The sequence below is a fragment of the Sinocyclocheilus grahami genome, unplaced genomic scaffold (genome assembly GCF_001515645.1).
Source record: "Sinocyclocheilus grahami isolate Dianchi unplaced genomic scaffold, SAMN03320097.WGS_v1.1 scaffold152.1, whole genome shotgun sequence".
Lineage (NCBI taxonomy): Eukaryota > Metazoa > Chordata > Actinopteri > Cypriniformes > Cyprinidae > Sinocyclocheilus > Sinocyclocheilus grahami.
In genome coordinates this window covers 728,668-746,202 of record NW_015505331.1, presented here as the reverse complement: position 1 = coordinate 746,202, position 17,535 = coordinate 728,668, and the positions used below count along the sequence as shown (strand labels likewise).

Below are 17,535 nucleotides of genomic sequence, written 5' to 3'. Positions count from 1 at the left end.
GCTTGATTAGGCAACTGGAAGTAATAATTGCATCCATAACCAGATTGAAAGACTGGATCATTGTCGTTGCTTCTTAATGGTCAGCTGTGTTATTCAATCTCCTGAAAATTGTCTGATTTTTGTGTTATTTACTAAAACACATTTTTTTCAATAAATGGTCTGGATATTGCGTATGCTGCTCAGAATTCAGTTTACTTGTGTGGCACTTTTCACAATACATGTTACAAAACAGCATAAAGAATTGTAACTCCAACTTGAAATTACTATAAATATATCTAGCTTTATCCGCATACATATAAAGTGCTATGTACTACAGCAAATCTCAACTGTGTATTTCATTGCCGTCGCCAGCTCTAAACTGCTAAATGTAAACAGCTAGGCGTTAATGTATTATATAAACATTAATATTATCTGTAAAGCTGTTTTGAAACAATGTATATTATAAAAAGCACTATACAAGTGAAAATTTACTTGTTGGGGGTTCCCACTCTTTTGAACACCATATTTCAGAATTTTAGGATATCAAGATTTTAATCAGACTTGCACGTAGTGAAGGCCTCAACAACAATTAATGTGTGATTACAATTTGTCAAGATGTTCAAGTCAACAGTATGCTGTATATCCTCTTTAAATATATCCATGCACCTAAGGCAGGGCTTTGCTGGTACCTTCCAGCAAAGTTCTGCTCCACCTCTAATCAAACACACCTGAACCAGATAAATAAGATCTTTAGAAACACTTCTGGTTATTACTATGGGCATGCTGGAGCGGGTTTGGCACTGAACTCAGCAGGAAGTTAGTTCTCAAGGAACTGGATTGGGCACCTCTGTATAAGACAGGGGTTTTCAACTCGGGCCCTCGGAGGTCCACTTTTCTGCAGAGTTATGCTCCAACCCTAATTAAACACCTGACCAAGCTAATCAAGGTCTTCAGGATGGCTACAGAGATGGTCTAATTATTGGGGGATGCTAGGGTCTGTAGTACTAACAATTGGAAAAAGCTTAACAGCTAACTTGGATTTTAGCCATTATGCTTTTTCAGCTAAAGGTTGCAGGCTTGCCTTCCAGTGGCTTTGACTACAAGGTTACAGGCAGGTGAGATTAAGGTTGGAGATACATTTTTAATATCAATGTTTTAATATTGCAGCTGCAGGAAAATCAATATCAGACTGAAGGATGACAGAAAAACATGGGTTGGAAAGAATTCAGCAGTTAACTGCTACGATACCATGGCTAGATTTATGTGAAGCAGAAAAACTGTAAAATTCGTCAATTTTTATAGGTTGCATCCATCTTTCTGTTTTTAATTCTGTACCTTTTCTTAATCTTGTCTTCTGGCACATCATGCAACTTTTTTAGGCCTAGAGGAGGAGGCGAGTGTGCCCTTCCACGAGCACGTGTTCCTGGAGAAGCACCTAGATGAATCGTTCCCCCCAGCAGGGTCCAGTCAGGCACTTTATGGAGCTTATAATTACAGGCCTTGCAAAGAATCACCACCCCATGGTTCAACAGAAAAAGGAACATATTGACTGGTTCAGAGACTACTTCCAACAGAAAGAAGATGTCTTGAAAGAGACTGAGGCATAACTTAACTAAGGATCGGACAAAGAACCAACTGTACTGATCCAACTGTACTGAATGCCCTAGAACCAGCTAATTAATATCCTAACTGCAGTGATAATTAGCTAAGCTTGATTAGGCAACTGGAAGTAATAATTGCATCCATAACCAGATTGAAAGACTGGATCATTGTCGTTGCTTCTTAATGGTCAGCTGTGTTATTCAATCTCCTGAAAATTGTCTGATTTTTGTGTTATTTACTAAAACACATTTTTTTCAATAAATGGTCTGGATATTGCGTATGCTGCTCAGAATTCAGTTTACTTGTGTGGCACTTTTCACAATACATGTTACAAAACAGCATAAAGAATTGTAACTCCAACTTGAAAAAAAAAAAAAGGCTACTCAGAATCCATGTATCTAAAATTTAAGTACATTCTAAAAGGGAGGGAACCCAGCACGCAAACAAGACAAGTATTTGATTTCACACAACAGAAGACATCTGACAATTACAGTTTTATTCAAAGTGTCTGATTACAAAGAATGTACATGTCTTTTATGAGGAACACAAACAAAACTTTTCAGGGAAGTCTTTTATCAACACATGGAGCTCAACTAATCAGACACTCAAAACTCAGTTGGTTTCGTCAAATGAAAGCTACTCATCATACAGCGTTCGACAGGGATCACTTCACATGATATGAGTCTTTTAACAGTCACTTTCAAAAAAGCATCTATTCAGACACTGATGTATAAACATGAATACATGTTGAAAAATAATTCTAACCAAAGCTAAAAATCATATTTTCACAAAATTCTGGCAAACAGAAGGTTTTGTACAGGTTAAAGGTATATACAAAAATGTAATGCTAATCTCTGTTTTTGAAACTCCAAAAAGAAAAATGCACAGAATTCAAGACTTTATCTCTAAAGCACATCAAAGAAAAAAAAAAATCAAAAACAAAAACTACTATAGAAGAAAAATACTTTTATTTGCGGGTGTTGAAAAATAATTCTAACCAAAGCTAAAAATCATATTTTCACAAAATTCTGGCAAACAGAAGGTTTTGTACAGGTTAAAGGTATATACAAAAATGTAATGCTAATCTGTTTTTGAAACTCCAAAAAGAAAAATGCAGACTTTATCTCTAAAGCACATCAAAGAAAAAAAAAAATCAAAAACAAAAACTACTATAGAAGAAAAATACTTTTATTTGCGGGGTTTTTTTTTTTACAGAGATTAGCTCAAACTGTTGCACAGCAGGAGATAAGGGAAAGTGAGGGGGTAAGGGAGCTCCATAGAGAGAGGCTCTACAGTGGACGACTTGCCTCAGCATATGCGATCTACAAAAAAAAAAAACATTAATGGATAATATAATTAAATGACTGAATATTCAACAGTAATGAAAAAAAATTCAGGCAAGGAAAAAAATTTTTTCTATCATTCAGGTGTGAAATTGGACTCACAATTTTGGGTCACCACCGGCGATAGCTAGTGGCTTGACGCTGATGGGGCACTTTATGCCTCAACGTCTGCAAGTTCTTGTACTTTGACATGATACTTTGACTCTTTTTGAAGACAGGCTTCTGATTGAAGGGTGGTCTTGGAATTAAAGTGCCCTAAGAGGACAGAAAATATGGATTTACTTGCAATGTGCATGGAAACATTACATAAGCCAAATCAAGCCTAATACAAAGACTAGACAGTTAAATAATAATCATGTATTATTGTTATTATTCAGTGTTGACTGAATACTACTACTTTTCACTTCTAAAACAGTATACCAACAAGCATCACTTACCATCAATGGTTTCCTAATAACTCCGTCAGGGGCTGCTCCCCTCTTCACTCCAGCAGTTGCCCCGCAATTAGGCCTCTATGTACAGAAGAACAAATGTTTCGCTACAAATCACTATACCAAAAATGACTAACACGTGTAAAAACAATATAAAACGAGAAAAACAAGACAAGCTTTTACTTTTAAAGCACCCTCGATGAGTAAGAGACATTGACATTTTAAGACTTTACCTGAAATGACCCAGGCTTCCTTTGGGTGTTTTCTGGACTTCCAGAAGACCTACAAAATTGTAAAGTATTGCATTCAGCCAAACTGTTAAGATTTAGCAGCTAGAACAGACCAAAAACACAGTTTCTCACTTACCGTCTTTCTTTCTGTTCCTGTGAAGAGCTAGTAGGACTTTGAAGCTTGGTGAAGCGTTCATTCAATGTTAAATTCCCATGAGCTTCTGATTCCTCTGTAAGATCGAGAAAATTAAGACCAAATTAAAAAAAAAAGTTAAGAAATTTACAAATATAAACATGAAAACTAGCATATTGCTACAGAGTGAATTATTTGCAAATCATTCAGACTTTTACCAGATTTGTTCTTGGGTGCCTTGTTTCTCCAGGGTGCATTGTTCTTAGGGCTAGTACTGGGTTTGTGCCCCGCCTCCCAATGGGAAACCACAACAAGATCACGTGAAAGTCGTCGGTCTATTGGTGAAGAGCTGAAAAGAAAGTCAACAAGGCATTTGAACAAGTGATCCACATCATCCGGGCTCTTAAGGAATAAATTCTAAACATCATAAAGTATTCAGAAAAAGCAGAAGGCATGCACAAATGTTTTCTGATTTCAAAGTGAAATGAACCTTGTGAACGGAGCAGAGAAATGTTGCACTTCAAACTAAATTACTCAAACATTCACAGTCCTCAAGAACCCAATTGTACTGTTGCAAATGCACAAGGACCAATGATGGATTACTACATGGGTACTTACAGCAGAGCAAGCCCATCATCTCCATGCTTCAGTTTGAATTGGCAGATAAATTTTCCCTGATTCACCTTGGCCTTTAGCAGCCTTCCTTTTGCTAATGTGAATAACCAATATTGGCAGACTGAATGAGCGGACTGAAGAACGCCGTGCAGGAATCATGTTACGCTCCAAAAAGTGAACAGACTGGCATGCAAGCACTTCCTTTTTATCCAGACTTGACAAGTCTCACATTCTTCTCAACCCATCCACTCACACTGGATTAGATGTGTTTGGAGACTGCAAATGCTTCTTGCTGGAACACACATTTCATGGTATAAACGCTGGTTTGCAGCTCTGGATTCTGCAATGGCATTGAGGTAAAGTTTCCAAATACAGGATTGATTGACAAATTGTTGGCCAGTTTCTCCTTGATTAAAATCCAGAAGCTTCAAACTACATGGTTTGTGGAAAGACATTCATCAACTTCTTTGCATATGTATATCCATCTTCACTTAAAGGGTAGGTATTTGGAACTAAAAGTGCTCAGATAGTTCTTCTGATGTGTTTGGAGACTGCAAATGCTTCTTGCTGGAACACACATTTCATCGTATAAACGCTGGTTTGCAGCTCTGGATTCTGCAATGGCATTGAGGTAAAGTTTCCAAATACAGGATTGATTGACAAATTGTTGGCCAGTTCTCCTTGATTAAAATCCAGAAGCTTCAAACTACATGGTTTGTGGAAAGACATTCATCAACTTCTTTGCATATGTATATCCATCTTCACTTAAAGGGTAGGTATTTGGAACTAAAAGTGCTCAGATAGTTCTTCGGTTGCAGAACTTCTATTGAGGGTGACTATAAATTAATGGTTGACATTTTGGCAAACGTTTCATTAGGCACAACTGGATCAGGTCTTATCTTCAGCACAGCTCCAACTTCCTGCCATTTCAGTCAATGGGTTGGTTGTAAAATAACAAGATCCCTGCTTGCAATGCCAAGGATAAAAGGCATTTAAGAGCCTAAATAAAAACCACCCACGTGATGACAAAGGTCTGTAGTTACAAAGGAGGGATGTGACAAATGAGAATGTCCATTTTGCTCCCATCTCTTTGATCCGTCGTAGAAGAAAGTGCATGCAAGTCTTCTTTTTCATAGTAGTTCTCACAAGACGAGGCCTCTTGTTGAGTGCAGTTTCAAGGCATTCCTGAGGTAACTGGACTTGGAATTTCATTCTTTTAACCACGGTCATCTGGTAAGATTTGCTCAGCATCTGATATTCTTTTAAGTAATGGTACATGGCGACTCGTTCAAGAGAGTTCTCTCTTCTTGCAAACAAATCTGTTTTCCACTGAAAAAGCTGTACAGCCCCAGAGTTGATGTTTCTTCACCCAGTCAATCATTTAAGTTCTTCAAAGGAAAAAATATCAAATGATAGTATCAAAATGTCATAAATGTAGAAATGGAATCTGGCTGTGAAAAATTCTTGTCCATTCTCTATGAAATCCATTCACATTTCCATTTTCCAAGACATCCTATCCTATGTCCTTAAGACGTAGCCGTGACAGATTGGATTTTGCTCATTGTTACTGCAGTTAGTTGCATAATGAGGCAGAGTGTCCTTCTGCAAACAGTTAAAATTAAGGCTTAAAAACCATTTCTCTCCCTGGAAGACATTTTAAACATCTCTTCTGGGTCAATGTCGATCTGGATGCATCATTGTGGGACAAATGGCATTTGACTTTTGGAACAAAATGGACTGTGATTGTGAAACTTTTGAAAGACCACTTGCTCAGACTTATCTCTTATCACATTCTCTTGACAAGGACAGAGGTATTCTGGACAATGACAGGATTAACATCATACTGTTGTCAATAATGAGGAGGAAAACAGGCATGATTTTCTTTTTTCTCTCCTCATCCATCTCATTTGACAAGGCGACACCCCTTTGATGAAAGTTGTGCCATTGAAAAACAGGAAGCTTGACCTTCTAAACATCACGCGCCCATTGCCACAGTGTGAGGGGTGATACCATACCTGTGTGCGCTCACAGAGCGACGGGATTCCACCTTTGTTTCGGAGTCCCTCTCAGGCTCTGCAGTCTTGGAATCTGTGTTTGGGGATGACTCTCTGGATGATGACATCTTTTTGAGTGATAACTTGCGTGGTGAGACTCCTGGGGAATCTTTGCCATTCTTCGGTGCGGTCTGAGGCTTGGGCTTCTGGACTCTGTCTGAGATTCTTGGCCTCGGTGGAGGCACTTTGAACCGGGCCACTGACTCTGCTCTAAACTTCTGTGCCTTTAGCAGTCGACTCTTATCTTGAAGGGACAAACCACGACCTCGGAAGCCCCTGAGAGGAACAGGTCTCACTGACAATTCCCTGCTGAAGCGCTTTGGTGGCCCATGCTCCAAACCACTTGATGACGGTGGCCGCCTGAATTCTTGACTGTTCCTCTTCATTGGCCGTCCAAAGGGCCTTTCCTGAGGTCGAAAAGGCGGATATGGTCTGAATGATGAGCCAGATGGGGGTGGGCCTGGCCTTCGTGCCGGTGATCTGTAAGGGGGCCGAGTATGTGGATTTCCCCCTCTTCCCCGTGCCCATTCCATGCCAGCGCGCCGGAACTCCCTTCCAACCTCTCCATGCGGTGCACGCTGATCTCTCTCTGCAGACCACCTACATATCCATTACAAACAATACAAACATGTTGGTTATAATGCCAGTTTGTGCTGCTTGAGAAAGCTCTTGTGGAAGCTCTTAACGTCTATGAATTTAGATCCAGCCCCAGGCTGCTGAATGCCATATCACTTCTGTGCCAGTATAACTTTTAAGGGGAAAAAGCCTCAAATGGTTTTACATTTTCTCCAGACAGACTGTTTCACTTTATAGGCTTTATCATTAGATCCTGTGGTACTTTACACTGACAGAAAGCTGAAGGAAGCTGGGATTTACTCTCACCACCCTGCAGTGTACTGGACTTTTGCATTCTAACACATAACTGTATATTTACTTTACCCAGCTTGCACAGCTTCATTCCTGTACCTCTCTGGATATGAACTCCTTCCATGAAACTCTCTGGGTTTTCTATGGGGTGGGCCGGAGAGCCTCGAATCCCCACCGGGGGGGTGAGGGTAACCTCCTGGGCCATTCCAGTGGTGCCCGCCAAGTGTTGGTCGGCCAAAGGGCCTTTCCCGAGGTGTGGGGCACCAGCTCCTGTCATGCTCTTGAGGGCTTGGGCGTCGCTGCGGACCCCTGAAGGAACTATGTGGCGACGGGACCCGCCTATCTGACGGAGGGCCATGGAAATGGCGAGATGGAGATGTGTGGCTAGGGTGGTTATTGTGGAAAAGTGGTGCTCTGTGGCTATGCGGTCCATGTATAGGACCATGTAGGGACTGCCTGTGCTGGACTGGGGGAGGGCGGCTTGTGCGGGGTGGAGAAGGCCTCCTGCGGCCCCGCTGTGAATCCTGTGAGCTGGAATACGGATGGAAGTTATTCTGGTTCTGCATCCACTGTCCATGTGGTCGCTCTCTGCGTTCACCCATGAGCGAGGGCCTCTTGGGGTATGGCTGGGGTCCACTGCTGTTGTTATCTCTCCAACTTGGTGGGGCTTTTCCAGGAGGTCCTCTGAAACCTCTCTGGCTTCTTGAAGGGGGGCCAAATCGCCCTTCATGATTCATGCTGCTGTAGCTGTCCGAGAAAGGCCTGTATTAAAAACAAATGTACATTTTTAACCACTGTTATATAGATCATTATGTAGATATATCAGAATTAAATATTTTATTGACAGAATTGTAATACCGGTGTTTGGAACGAGGAGATCCTGAGTGTTGTCTCACCATTTTTCAGCTTTTAAACCTATCTTCAGTGAAAAATATATATTACTCTTTCATGTCATTTACACTAATGACAGAACAGGACTGACATAAAAACAGCAAAACAAAAGGGAAAACACTTCTAAAATCAGAAAGTGAAAGTAAGACTAGCAGTGCAATGGCAATAAATTCTGCCATTATTCTTTGTATAACAAATCTAGGAAATAAAAAAGAAAGCCAAGTTATCATTTTCAGCATGTGTAATACATACCTAGCTTAAATAATGATCTAAAAATACATGCTACACTATCCCAGAGCCATTTTCAATGTGTTTTATTAAAATTGTCTTTTTTAGTTCAGAATATATTTAGAAAACCCTTTTAACAAATACATGTAAAGCATATGGCTGTCTAACCTGATCAATGCATTTATATCGAGATTATCACGCCACACTACAAGGAATCGATATAAAACCACTGAATGCGTTTTAATCTCATGATACTTTGCCCCATAAATCGTGTTCCAGGGACAAATAATCAAATGTACACTCAAACTGTAATATATTAATTATTACACATAACATGCTGAAATAAAGCATCGTCCTTGATTTAATTAATTAGAAATTAAGCGAATTAAGACGAGGTCGACGACACCACATTCCTGGCCTACATGAACGCGTGTCTCAGGGCCGACAAGGCCTGCGTTTCACATTCAGGGTAATTCGAAACAAACATAACACGTTTCATTGGTAATACTACACGTGTAATATACAACAAAAGTTTTTTTTTTAAACAGATGCAATTTTAAGTTGAATACAAAAAAACATCGACGTTAAGTCAAACAGCGTCTTCCGCTTTCAACGTCAATGCGAAACTACGACAAAGCGAAAACATTTTCAATTACAGTTTAAATAACATCATGCAACAGTATTAGTTAGCGCTTTTTCAAGTTTAAATGTCTAGATTTTTAATTTCGACAAAGTTGACCGGTTGAGTCGTTCTGACATACCCAAGGTTGTCCGATACGAAAACAGATACCCAAATCTAGTTCATCAGCAAACGCTTAGCCGTGCTAGCTAACAAACGTCTTCCTTTATACGACGCTCCACATCCGATCGAAGATGAACCGTGTATGCTTTCAAATTAACAAAAACCCGTCGCCTTCGTAGTTACAGCGAAGCCGTTCCGTCGAAGAAAAAAGCCGTGTTGACTGTGAAAGTGCCTTCAGACCAACCGACCGAACAGCTGCGGCGTGACGTCAGCAGAGGGGGCGTGTTCACGTCGGGACAGGAACTGACTGGATTCATCTCGACCAGTGTTGCCAATTTAGCGATGTTGTTGCTATATTTAGCAACTGTTCAGACTACCCTAGCAACTTTTTCTTCCAGAAGCACCTAGCAACAAATTTAGTTATTTTTACATTTTATTTGGCTACTTTTAGCAACTTTTGATAAGTGGCTCAAACAATAAAAAGGCACACATTTTCCATCTAAATTTCACAAAAAGAGGAAACCAAAGATGCCTAGAAGTACATACATCACATGAATTAAGTTACTGCTATTTGCAGTTGTTCAATTTGATAATAACAATAATAATTGAATAATTGTTCATTTATGATACACCTTGTTAGTAGCTTGTACCTGTGATTGTTGATCAGTTAGTACACTGTAAGAAAACTATCTAGAAAAATGGTAAAGGTACTAGTAATTTTCCAGGACATTATCCGTTATCCATTATCCATTGTAACCCGAAAACACAAAATACAATGCGTAATTTAAAATGCAGGTAAAAACCTGTGATTTATTTTCTTAGAGTGTAGCGTACTGACTACTAATACACTGCTTAAAACTATAATTGTTCGGAATGTGTAGTTTTACTAGTTTACTAGCTAATGAAAAAACTTGTAATCGTTCAAAAATTAAATCGTTCAAAAGTGTTCGATGTTGTATATAAAAATAGTTATTTATATTTGAACATTATATTATGCATTTTTAGTATTTTACGAACAAATTTAAATTAACGTAAAAAATATATTTTACAGTAAAATATATAAAATACAGTTTTGCGTCGTGATTACGTAGTGACTTCATCGCGCAATGACATCACAACATCATTTAGCAACTTTTAGCAACAAATGGACCTTCCTTTAGCAACTTCCCCTGAAAATTAGTTGGCAACACTGATCTCGACTGCGCCCATGCTGCTGCTTTGCTTTGTTAGTATTTTGTATCATTTTGTAAACCTAATATTTATTGTATTCATTCATTCAAAAATAGGGGTTTCGCGGGGGAAAGGATAAAAATAACGTATTGGAGTTGAAACAATACAAAAAGACATGGAGATCAGATCAAGCATGAGACAGTTGTCACTCACTGCTCAAGGCTGAAACCTCTCGTGTCTGTCAATGACATATAAGAGAGCCATTTGCCAAGTGAACCCCATTTTTATATAAAAAAGTATTTTCTCTTTGTTACCCAAGACCAGCACATAAAATACTGGGTTAAAATAAGATTACATGCGCATTTCATTATTCCACTTGTCATAGGCCTAGAGGTTGTTGACTATCTTGACTGTGGTACACTCTTAGAAAAGATATGTTAAAAATGACACAACCTGTGTTAAATTTGAACACATTAATGGGTGAGTTCTGGGACAACGATTTTTTTTGTGTTCATTTTTACTCATTCATTGTGTTGATGATTTCAACACAGTAAATGTGTCAGAAAGGTTTGCACAAAGATGTGTAAACGTGTATAATTTAACACATTATGTGCTGTCCTTTACTACATACAGTATGTTCAAAAACATACATGAAATTCTAAACAAAATGTTGATGGAAAACTCATTGGTTGTTTAGCTTATTGTCAAAATATTTATTATGATGAAATATCAACAGTTACATTAATAGAACTGCAGAATATATATAAAATTTTAAGCAGTCAAAAAGGAAATGTCCAACACAGGACAAAACAGTTCTTTCCATCTCATTAGGTAACATGACACATAACCCCACCTTCATAATCATTTAACTTTTTTCCAAACTTTGCTGGACTGATGTACACTGGCGGCCAAAAGTATTTTGAAAGAAGTCTCTTTGATGCTCTAAAAGCATTTCTTATTATCAATGTCTGTACTCCATCCTTTCCACAGCACAGGAGTAAAAGTCATTATCAAAATAGCCTTTTAAAAGCCAACACAATGTTTTTATCCACCTTTGGGAATAAATTAACTTCTCCGAAGACTGGATCCTGCTCAGAACTTGACTGACAACATCAGAATGTTCTCTGGTCTGTATGCGCGTCCACAAACACAAATGTACTCCGTCCTTCAGTGGAGATCCCGGGTTCCAACACTAGATGGCTGTATTCGATCAAAAGGGTGCTTCTACTAAATACTGAGCAAAGGGTCTGAATACTTAGGACCATGTGATATTTCAGTTTTTCTTTTTTAATAAATCTGCAAAAATGTCAACAATTCTGTGTTTTTCTGTCAATATGGGGTGCTGTGTGTACATTAATGAGGAAAAAAAAATTAACTTAAATGATTTTAGCAAATGGCTGCAATATAACAAAGAGTGAAAAATTTAAGGGGGTCTGAATACTTTCCGTACCCACTGTATACAAACATTTCAGCTGAACTGTAAACTAAATTATGCCAGATTTAATTTTAATACTTACATAAATTCTGTCCAAAAATGCTGAGATCCATAGAGAGAAAGACAATTGAGGATTTAGCCTTCAGCTTGTCTGCAGTGAAGGGGTAGCTGTTTGAGACAAAAACACACTAAGACACATGCAAGAAATCACTGTGTGATGATCTTTCTCCTTCCTACCCTTACCTGAATGGTGAACATAGAAAATGGTCCATCTTCTGATTGATTCATTTGCTGTGTAATAAACATAATGTTAGACATCTCTTATTTGATATAATGTTAGCAAATTTAGATTGTAAGCTAACGTTACCTGGTCTGCACTAGTGGCTCAGCACTATTGCTAATCATTTCAGCAAACTTTTAAATACTTTGGACATAATAAATAAAAAGCATTGCTAGCACCATTTCTTTATTGACAAAAACAGAGTAAAATACAGAGTCTAAAAGTGCGGTCACGTTAACCACTGCTTGGCCAGTCATTTGTAAAGGTGTCTTCACTCTCGGGAATTTCGAGTGAAAGTGGGAAAAGTGTCTATTTGAAATCAGTTTTCAACGCGTTTTCGCCGCGCTAACCAACAGAAAGCTGCTTGATTTACAGTGAAGTTACGTGACTAATGTGCTTTAGCTAACGTTAATGACACAAAATGTGTCAATTAGAGTGTTACACATAAAGTGTGTAATTTTTTAACACATCTTTTCTAAGAGTGTATGTGTTATGACTGAGGATATACTAGAATGATGTGAATTGAATTTAGTATGTGAAAATGACATTATATTTCTCTTTTCTCTGTATAATGCATGCAATTTAAGGAGCTAGTTCACCAACAAATGAAAAATCTGTTATCATTTACTCATCCACATGTCATTCCAAACCTGTATGACTTTCATTCATGTTCGAAACACAAATATGAAACTGAGTTTTCTGTCTCTGTCCCTTAGTTGTAGTTCACACATTTGAACATCCAAAAAGGTCATTAAGTCAACTAATCCATATAAATCGAAGAGATGAATTCAAGTTTTGTGAAGAGATTAGACCATGTATAAAACAAATAATCATGCAAGGTACTAAACACATTGGTGTATAGCTGTGAAATACTATGTTGTCATCATATCCAGTGATCTTCAGTAACTGTTCATTCTGGAAGTCTGGACAAAAATATTTCAAACCTGGAAGACTTTAGGCATGTCATGTCATTGTTGTTTTCATGTTTATTAATGTTTGTACATATAATGCAGGAATTCCCAAATGATTTTGTCAGCCAAACCCCTTAAAATAAAATATTTACTTTATCTCTAAGGAAGTTAATATTTCAAATAATGTAACAACACAATTGCATGTTTACAGTTATCTGACGTCAGTCATTGATCACATTGACTTGCAGGTAAACAAATAAAGATTTAGTTGTATTTTTAGTGTTTAAATTATTTGTGTTGTTATATTTGTATGATTTAATTCATTATTAGCTTTTATTCAACTCACAAACCCACTACAGTTTATACATTAAAGCCAGTTTGGGAAACCCTGGTGTAATGTAATGTGTAATACATTTTATGAAGTTTATTTAAAAAATATATATATTTTCTTTCTGTTTGCTTTTTTAATATCAATATGGTACATTTAATGGTAAATTGGAGAGAGAAAACAGTCAACCTAAATGTCTCTTAATCTAAAAGTAATCTAAAAAGAATTCAGACTACAGTTTTCATCATGCAATCTGTAATCTGTAATGGAGTTAATTTTTTTTTTTCTGTGGATCTAGACCCCAGGTCCAGATAATTGCAGATTATCAGAGAGAAATGAATCCTAAACTAGTGATCTCTGGTGGTTCTTTCATCACACAATCTCTTACACACCTTCTTTCTTACAGTAAATGCCATAAAAACACAGAATCATTTTTGCTGTAGGCAGTCAAAAGTTGTTTTGGTTGTGTTGGTAAAAATAGATCTGTCAAAACTCTCACTACAAAACCCTCAGTGTATACCCATCCAACAGACAATAATGAATAACGATGGAAACTACCCCCATTATAAATGTTGCGACACACCAGAAGGGTTTGGATCCATTTGCAGTTTATTAAGAATCGTCAGACAATGCAGGGTCAAACACCGGCAAGGCAGAACAGTAGAGACAAGGCAGTGGCAGAATCGTGAACCAGGCGAGAGATCGGGGCAGGCGGCAAGAGAACAGAGTTCGGGTGAAACAATCCAAGTCGGGGCAGGCAGATAACAATCAGAGAAACAGGAAACAGTCCAAGATCAAAGCACAGAAAACAAAACACGGGTATAACGCTCGGAAATGACAGCCGGGGCAAATCAAGACTTCGCAAGGTGTTCGTGAAATGGTGTGGCTTAAATATGTGTGTGTAAATGAGATGCAGGTGGGATTGTGTAATCAGGCCCAGGTAAGAGGGATGATGGGAAATGGACTCCGAATGGAAGATCGCTAATCCTCTGGGGACAGTTCCCTCTGGTGGTGCGGAGGAGGCGGTACGGGAGCCTCCTCTGCAACAGAGCCCCCCCCCCTGTGAGCGGCTCCTGACGCGAGGAAGCAGGCGACGCCGGGGTCTTCCACGAGGTCGAGGGGCCGGTTTCTCCGGATGCGTCCTGTGAAACTCCTCGGTGCGAGTGGGGTCCAGGATATCTCCAGCTTTGACCCAAGAGCGCTCCTCCGGACCGAACCCCTCCCAATCAACCAGATACTGGAGGGTGGAGTCTGGAGTCTAGCAACTCGTGCACTCGATACGCCTCCTCGCCGTCAACCAGGATAGGCAGGGAGGTCTGCGGCCCGGCTCCCTCCTCCGTCTCTCCTCTCGGACCACCAGCGGGTTTAAGCAGTGAAACATGGAAGGTAGGAGAAATACGATAGTTAGAAGGTAGTTCTAAACGGAATGATACTGGAGTTATTTGTCTAGAAATTTTGAAGGGACCAACATACCTGGGACTGAGCTTTTTACATGGTAGCCGGAGGCGGAGATCTTTGGTCGAGAGCCATACCCATTGGTCCGGTGTGTACTCTGGACCGGAACGTCGACGTCGGTTAGCTTGTTGTTCTTGTCGTCTGACAGCATGAAGTAGGTGGGTGTGAGCTCGGTCCCAGACCTCCTCGCTGTGTTGCAGCCAGTCTGTGACCGAGGGTAGATCGGTGGGTTGAAAACCCAGGATACACTTGAACGGGGTCATCCCTGTGGCTGGTTTCACCAGTGAATTCTGTGCGTATTCTGCCCAAAATAGATACCTGCTCCAGTCCGATTGTCGTTGCTGACAGTAGGATCTGAGGAATCTAATCACTTCCTGATTCACCTGAGCTGGGTGTATCGTGTACCTGAGAGAGCAGTCGCTGTCGCTGGGGTTCCGGCACATAAGTGAGGTTGGCAGGGCATTCGGGAGGTGGTGGAACTTGAAGATTCATATGTTCGATCTCAGTCATGATATCCCACTGTACAGGTGCCACGAGAAGGCTTCCAGGTAGGATAGTGTCGCTAGAGGTGGCTTGGACTGTTTCCTCGGTTTGGCGTGAGAGAGCGTGTCGGCCTTAGTGTTCTTGGAACCCGGTCTGTATGTGACGGTGAACCGAAATCTGGTGAAGAACAACGCCCACCTGGCCTGTCTGGGGTTTAGACGTCTAGCTGAACGCAGGTACTCCAAGTTCTTATGATCGGTTAGGACGGTAAATGGGTGAGTAGCCCCCTCCAGCCAGTGCCGCCATTCCTCGAGCGCTAGTTTCATGGCAAGAAGTTCACGGTTGCCCACGTCGTAGTTCCGTTCGGTGGCGCTCAGTTTGCGGGAGAAGAAAGCACATGGGTACAGCTTAGCGCGGGAACCATGACGCTGAGATAGTATAGCGCCTACCCCGGTATTAGAAGCATCGACCTCCACAATGAATGGGTGTTCTGGGTCTGGATGTCGGAGAATAGGGGCAGTAGTGAACCGAGTTTTTAATTCGTCGAAGGCCAGACGTGACTCTGGGGACCAATTCAGTCTGGATGTGTGACGTTTGGTCATGGTAGTCAGAGGGGCGGCGATCGAACTGAAACCCCTGATGAATCGCCTGTAGAAGTTTGCAAACCCCAGGAAACGTTGCAATTCCTTGACTGTCTGAGGTTGGGGCCACTCCAACACTGCCTTGACCTTCCTCTCGTCCATGGCTACCCCCTCCTGACTGATAATATACCCGAGGAACGAGGTGCTAGTTCGGTGAAACTCGCACTTCTCAGCTTTGGCGTAGAGTTGATACTTCATGAGGCGTTTCAGCACAGATCTAACCTGGTGGATGTGTTCCTCCAGAGTGTTTGAGTAAATCAGGATATCGTCGATGTATACGATTACCCATCTGTCGAGCATGTCCCGGAAGATGTCATTCATGAACGATTGGAAAACTGAAGGACTGTTTGCCAGTCCGAACGGCATTACCAAATATTCATAGTGCCCACTAGTGGTGGAAAACGCTGTCTTCCATTCATCTCCTTCACGGATGCAAATTAAGTTGTAGGCGTTGCGCAGATCTAGTTTGGTGTAGTATTTGGCCTGGCGAAGCTGTTCTAATGCGGCTGGAACTAGGGGCAATGGGTATCGAAACTTAACGGTGATGTCATTGAGGCCGCGGTAATCAATGCATGGCCGTAACCCTCCGTCCTTCTTCTTTACAAAGAAGAACCCGGCTGAGGCAGGAGAAGTTGAGGGTCGAATGAATCCCTTAGATAGTTCCTCGTCAATGTAAAGTTTCATGGCCTCAGATTCGGGTTGAGATAATGGGTAGATTCTGCCTTTAGGAGGAGTGGTGCCGGGCATTAAGTCAATAGCACAATCAACAGAACGGTGAGTGGGAAGCTGAGACGCCTTCTTTTGACTGAAGGCGTCGGCGAGGTCTGAGTATTCTGAGGGCAGAGAAAGATTGTTTGGGACTGGAGCAGGGGATAGAGAGGCATTGCTGAAGGCGCGGGTAATTTTTGTCAGGTAATGATCTTGACATTTGACGTCCCATTGAATAATTTGTCCTTCCCTCCAAGAGATGAGTGGATTGTGAGTGCGGAGCCAGGGCAGTCCTAGGATGATAGTGTGATTGGGCGAGTGGATGACGAAGAATCGTATGAATTCAGAGTGCAGGGTTCCAACATGTAATTTGACTTCTTCGGTGATGCTTAAAATCCTCCCCTCTCCAAGAGGCCGTCCGTCTAGCGCCTCCACTGCCAGGGGAGAGTTTCAAGGGGTCAGTTTTAGTTTGTGGTGCTGAGCGAATTCATGGATTGTGTAATCAGGCCCAGGTAAGAGGGATGATGGGAAATGGAGTCCGAATGGAAGATCGCTAATACTCTGGGGACAGTTCCCTCTGGTGGTGCGGAGGAGGCGGTACGGGAGCCTTCTCTGTAACAATAAATGAGAAATCAGACTTTTATCCTCACTTCGCATTGCCATATGTAATGCTGATAGATATCAGATATGAATCCTAAGCCTGTGTTCGTTAGTACATAACAGCTCACATGACATTTGTGGATTAAGTGAACCATAAAAATACATAAAAGCAAAAATATGCTTCAGTTCATTGGGTTACATATTCAGATACTGGTCTTTTGACTTTGTCTTTCGACTTTTCACTTTTCACGGCCTTTATCTCTCAATCTTTCCATAATTTCCACAAGAACAGCATCAGTTAAAGGATGTGTTGCTTGTGTAGTCAAAAAGAGAAGTGTTTGCATACAATGTGTTTGCAACAGATGTGAGATGCTGATGATCAGACTTTCCCTGCGGCAAATCATTTGGT

At 40.5% G+C, this 17,535-nt stretch overlaps 1 protein-coding gene and 1 pseudogene across 5 annotated transcripts; one reads left to right on the top strand and one right to left on the bottom strand.

Annotated features, from left to right (window-relative positions):
• Nucleotides 1-1,942, top strand: part of LOC107592293 (28S ribosomal protein S31, mitochondrial-like) — a 5,622-nt pseudogene extending 3,680 nt beyond the window's left edge.
• An 850-nt stretch (nt 1,943-2,792) lies between these two features.
• Nucleotides 2,793-9,369, bottom strand: LOC107592292 (serine/arginine repetitive matrix protein 1-like). Of its 5 annotated transcripts, none has more exons than XM_016281741.1 (10): nt 9,348-9,369; nt 8,113-8,173; nt 7,354-8,016; nt 6,349-6,987; nt 3,937-4,067; nt 3,722-3,815; nt 3,589-3,637; nt 3,362-3,436; nt 3,027-3,179; nt 2,793-2,903 (listed from the first exon to the last, which is right to left on the bottom strand). In XM_016281741.1, exons 2-9 carry the CDS (start codon nt 8,151-8,153, stop codon nt 3,036-3,038), a joined length of 1,836 nt encoding a protein of 611 aa, XP_016137227.1. In that variant the 5' UTR covers nt 8,154-8,173; nt 9,348-9,369; the 3' UTR covers nt 2,793-2,903; nt 3,027-3,035. The 5 variants fall into 5 exon arrangements, with proteins under 5 accessions (XP_016137227.1, XP_016137223.1, XP_016137224.1 ...); XM_016281737.1 differs by lacking the exon at nt 9,348-9,369 and adding an exon at nt 9,135-9,341; XM_016281738.1 differs by lacking the exon at nt 9,348-9,369 and adding an exon at nt 9,135-9,341 and having other exon boundaries at nt 8,113-8,169.
• Between the last annotated feature and the right edge of the window lie 8,166 nt (nt 9,370-17,535).

Bases quoted from the DNA above. Each gene is read 5' to 3' on its own strand.
- LOC107592292 (XM_016281741.1), bottom strand. From the start codon at position 8,153: ATGGTGAGACAACACTCAGGATCTCCTCGTTCCAAACACCG. The intron at 8,017-8,112 runs GTATTACAATTC...TTTTTAATACAG, and splicing joins TCTCCTCGTTCCAAACACCG to GCCTTTCTCGGACAGCTACA. The intron at 6,988-7,353 runs GTACAGGAATGA...ATGGATATGTAG, and splicing joins AGGAGTTCATATCCAGAGAG to GTGGTCTGCAGAGAGAGATC.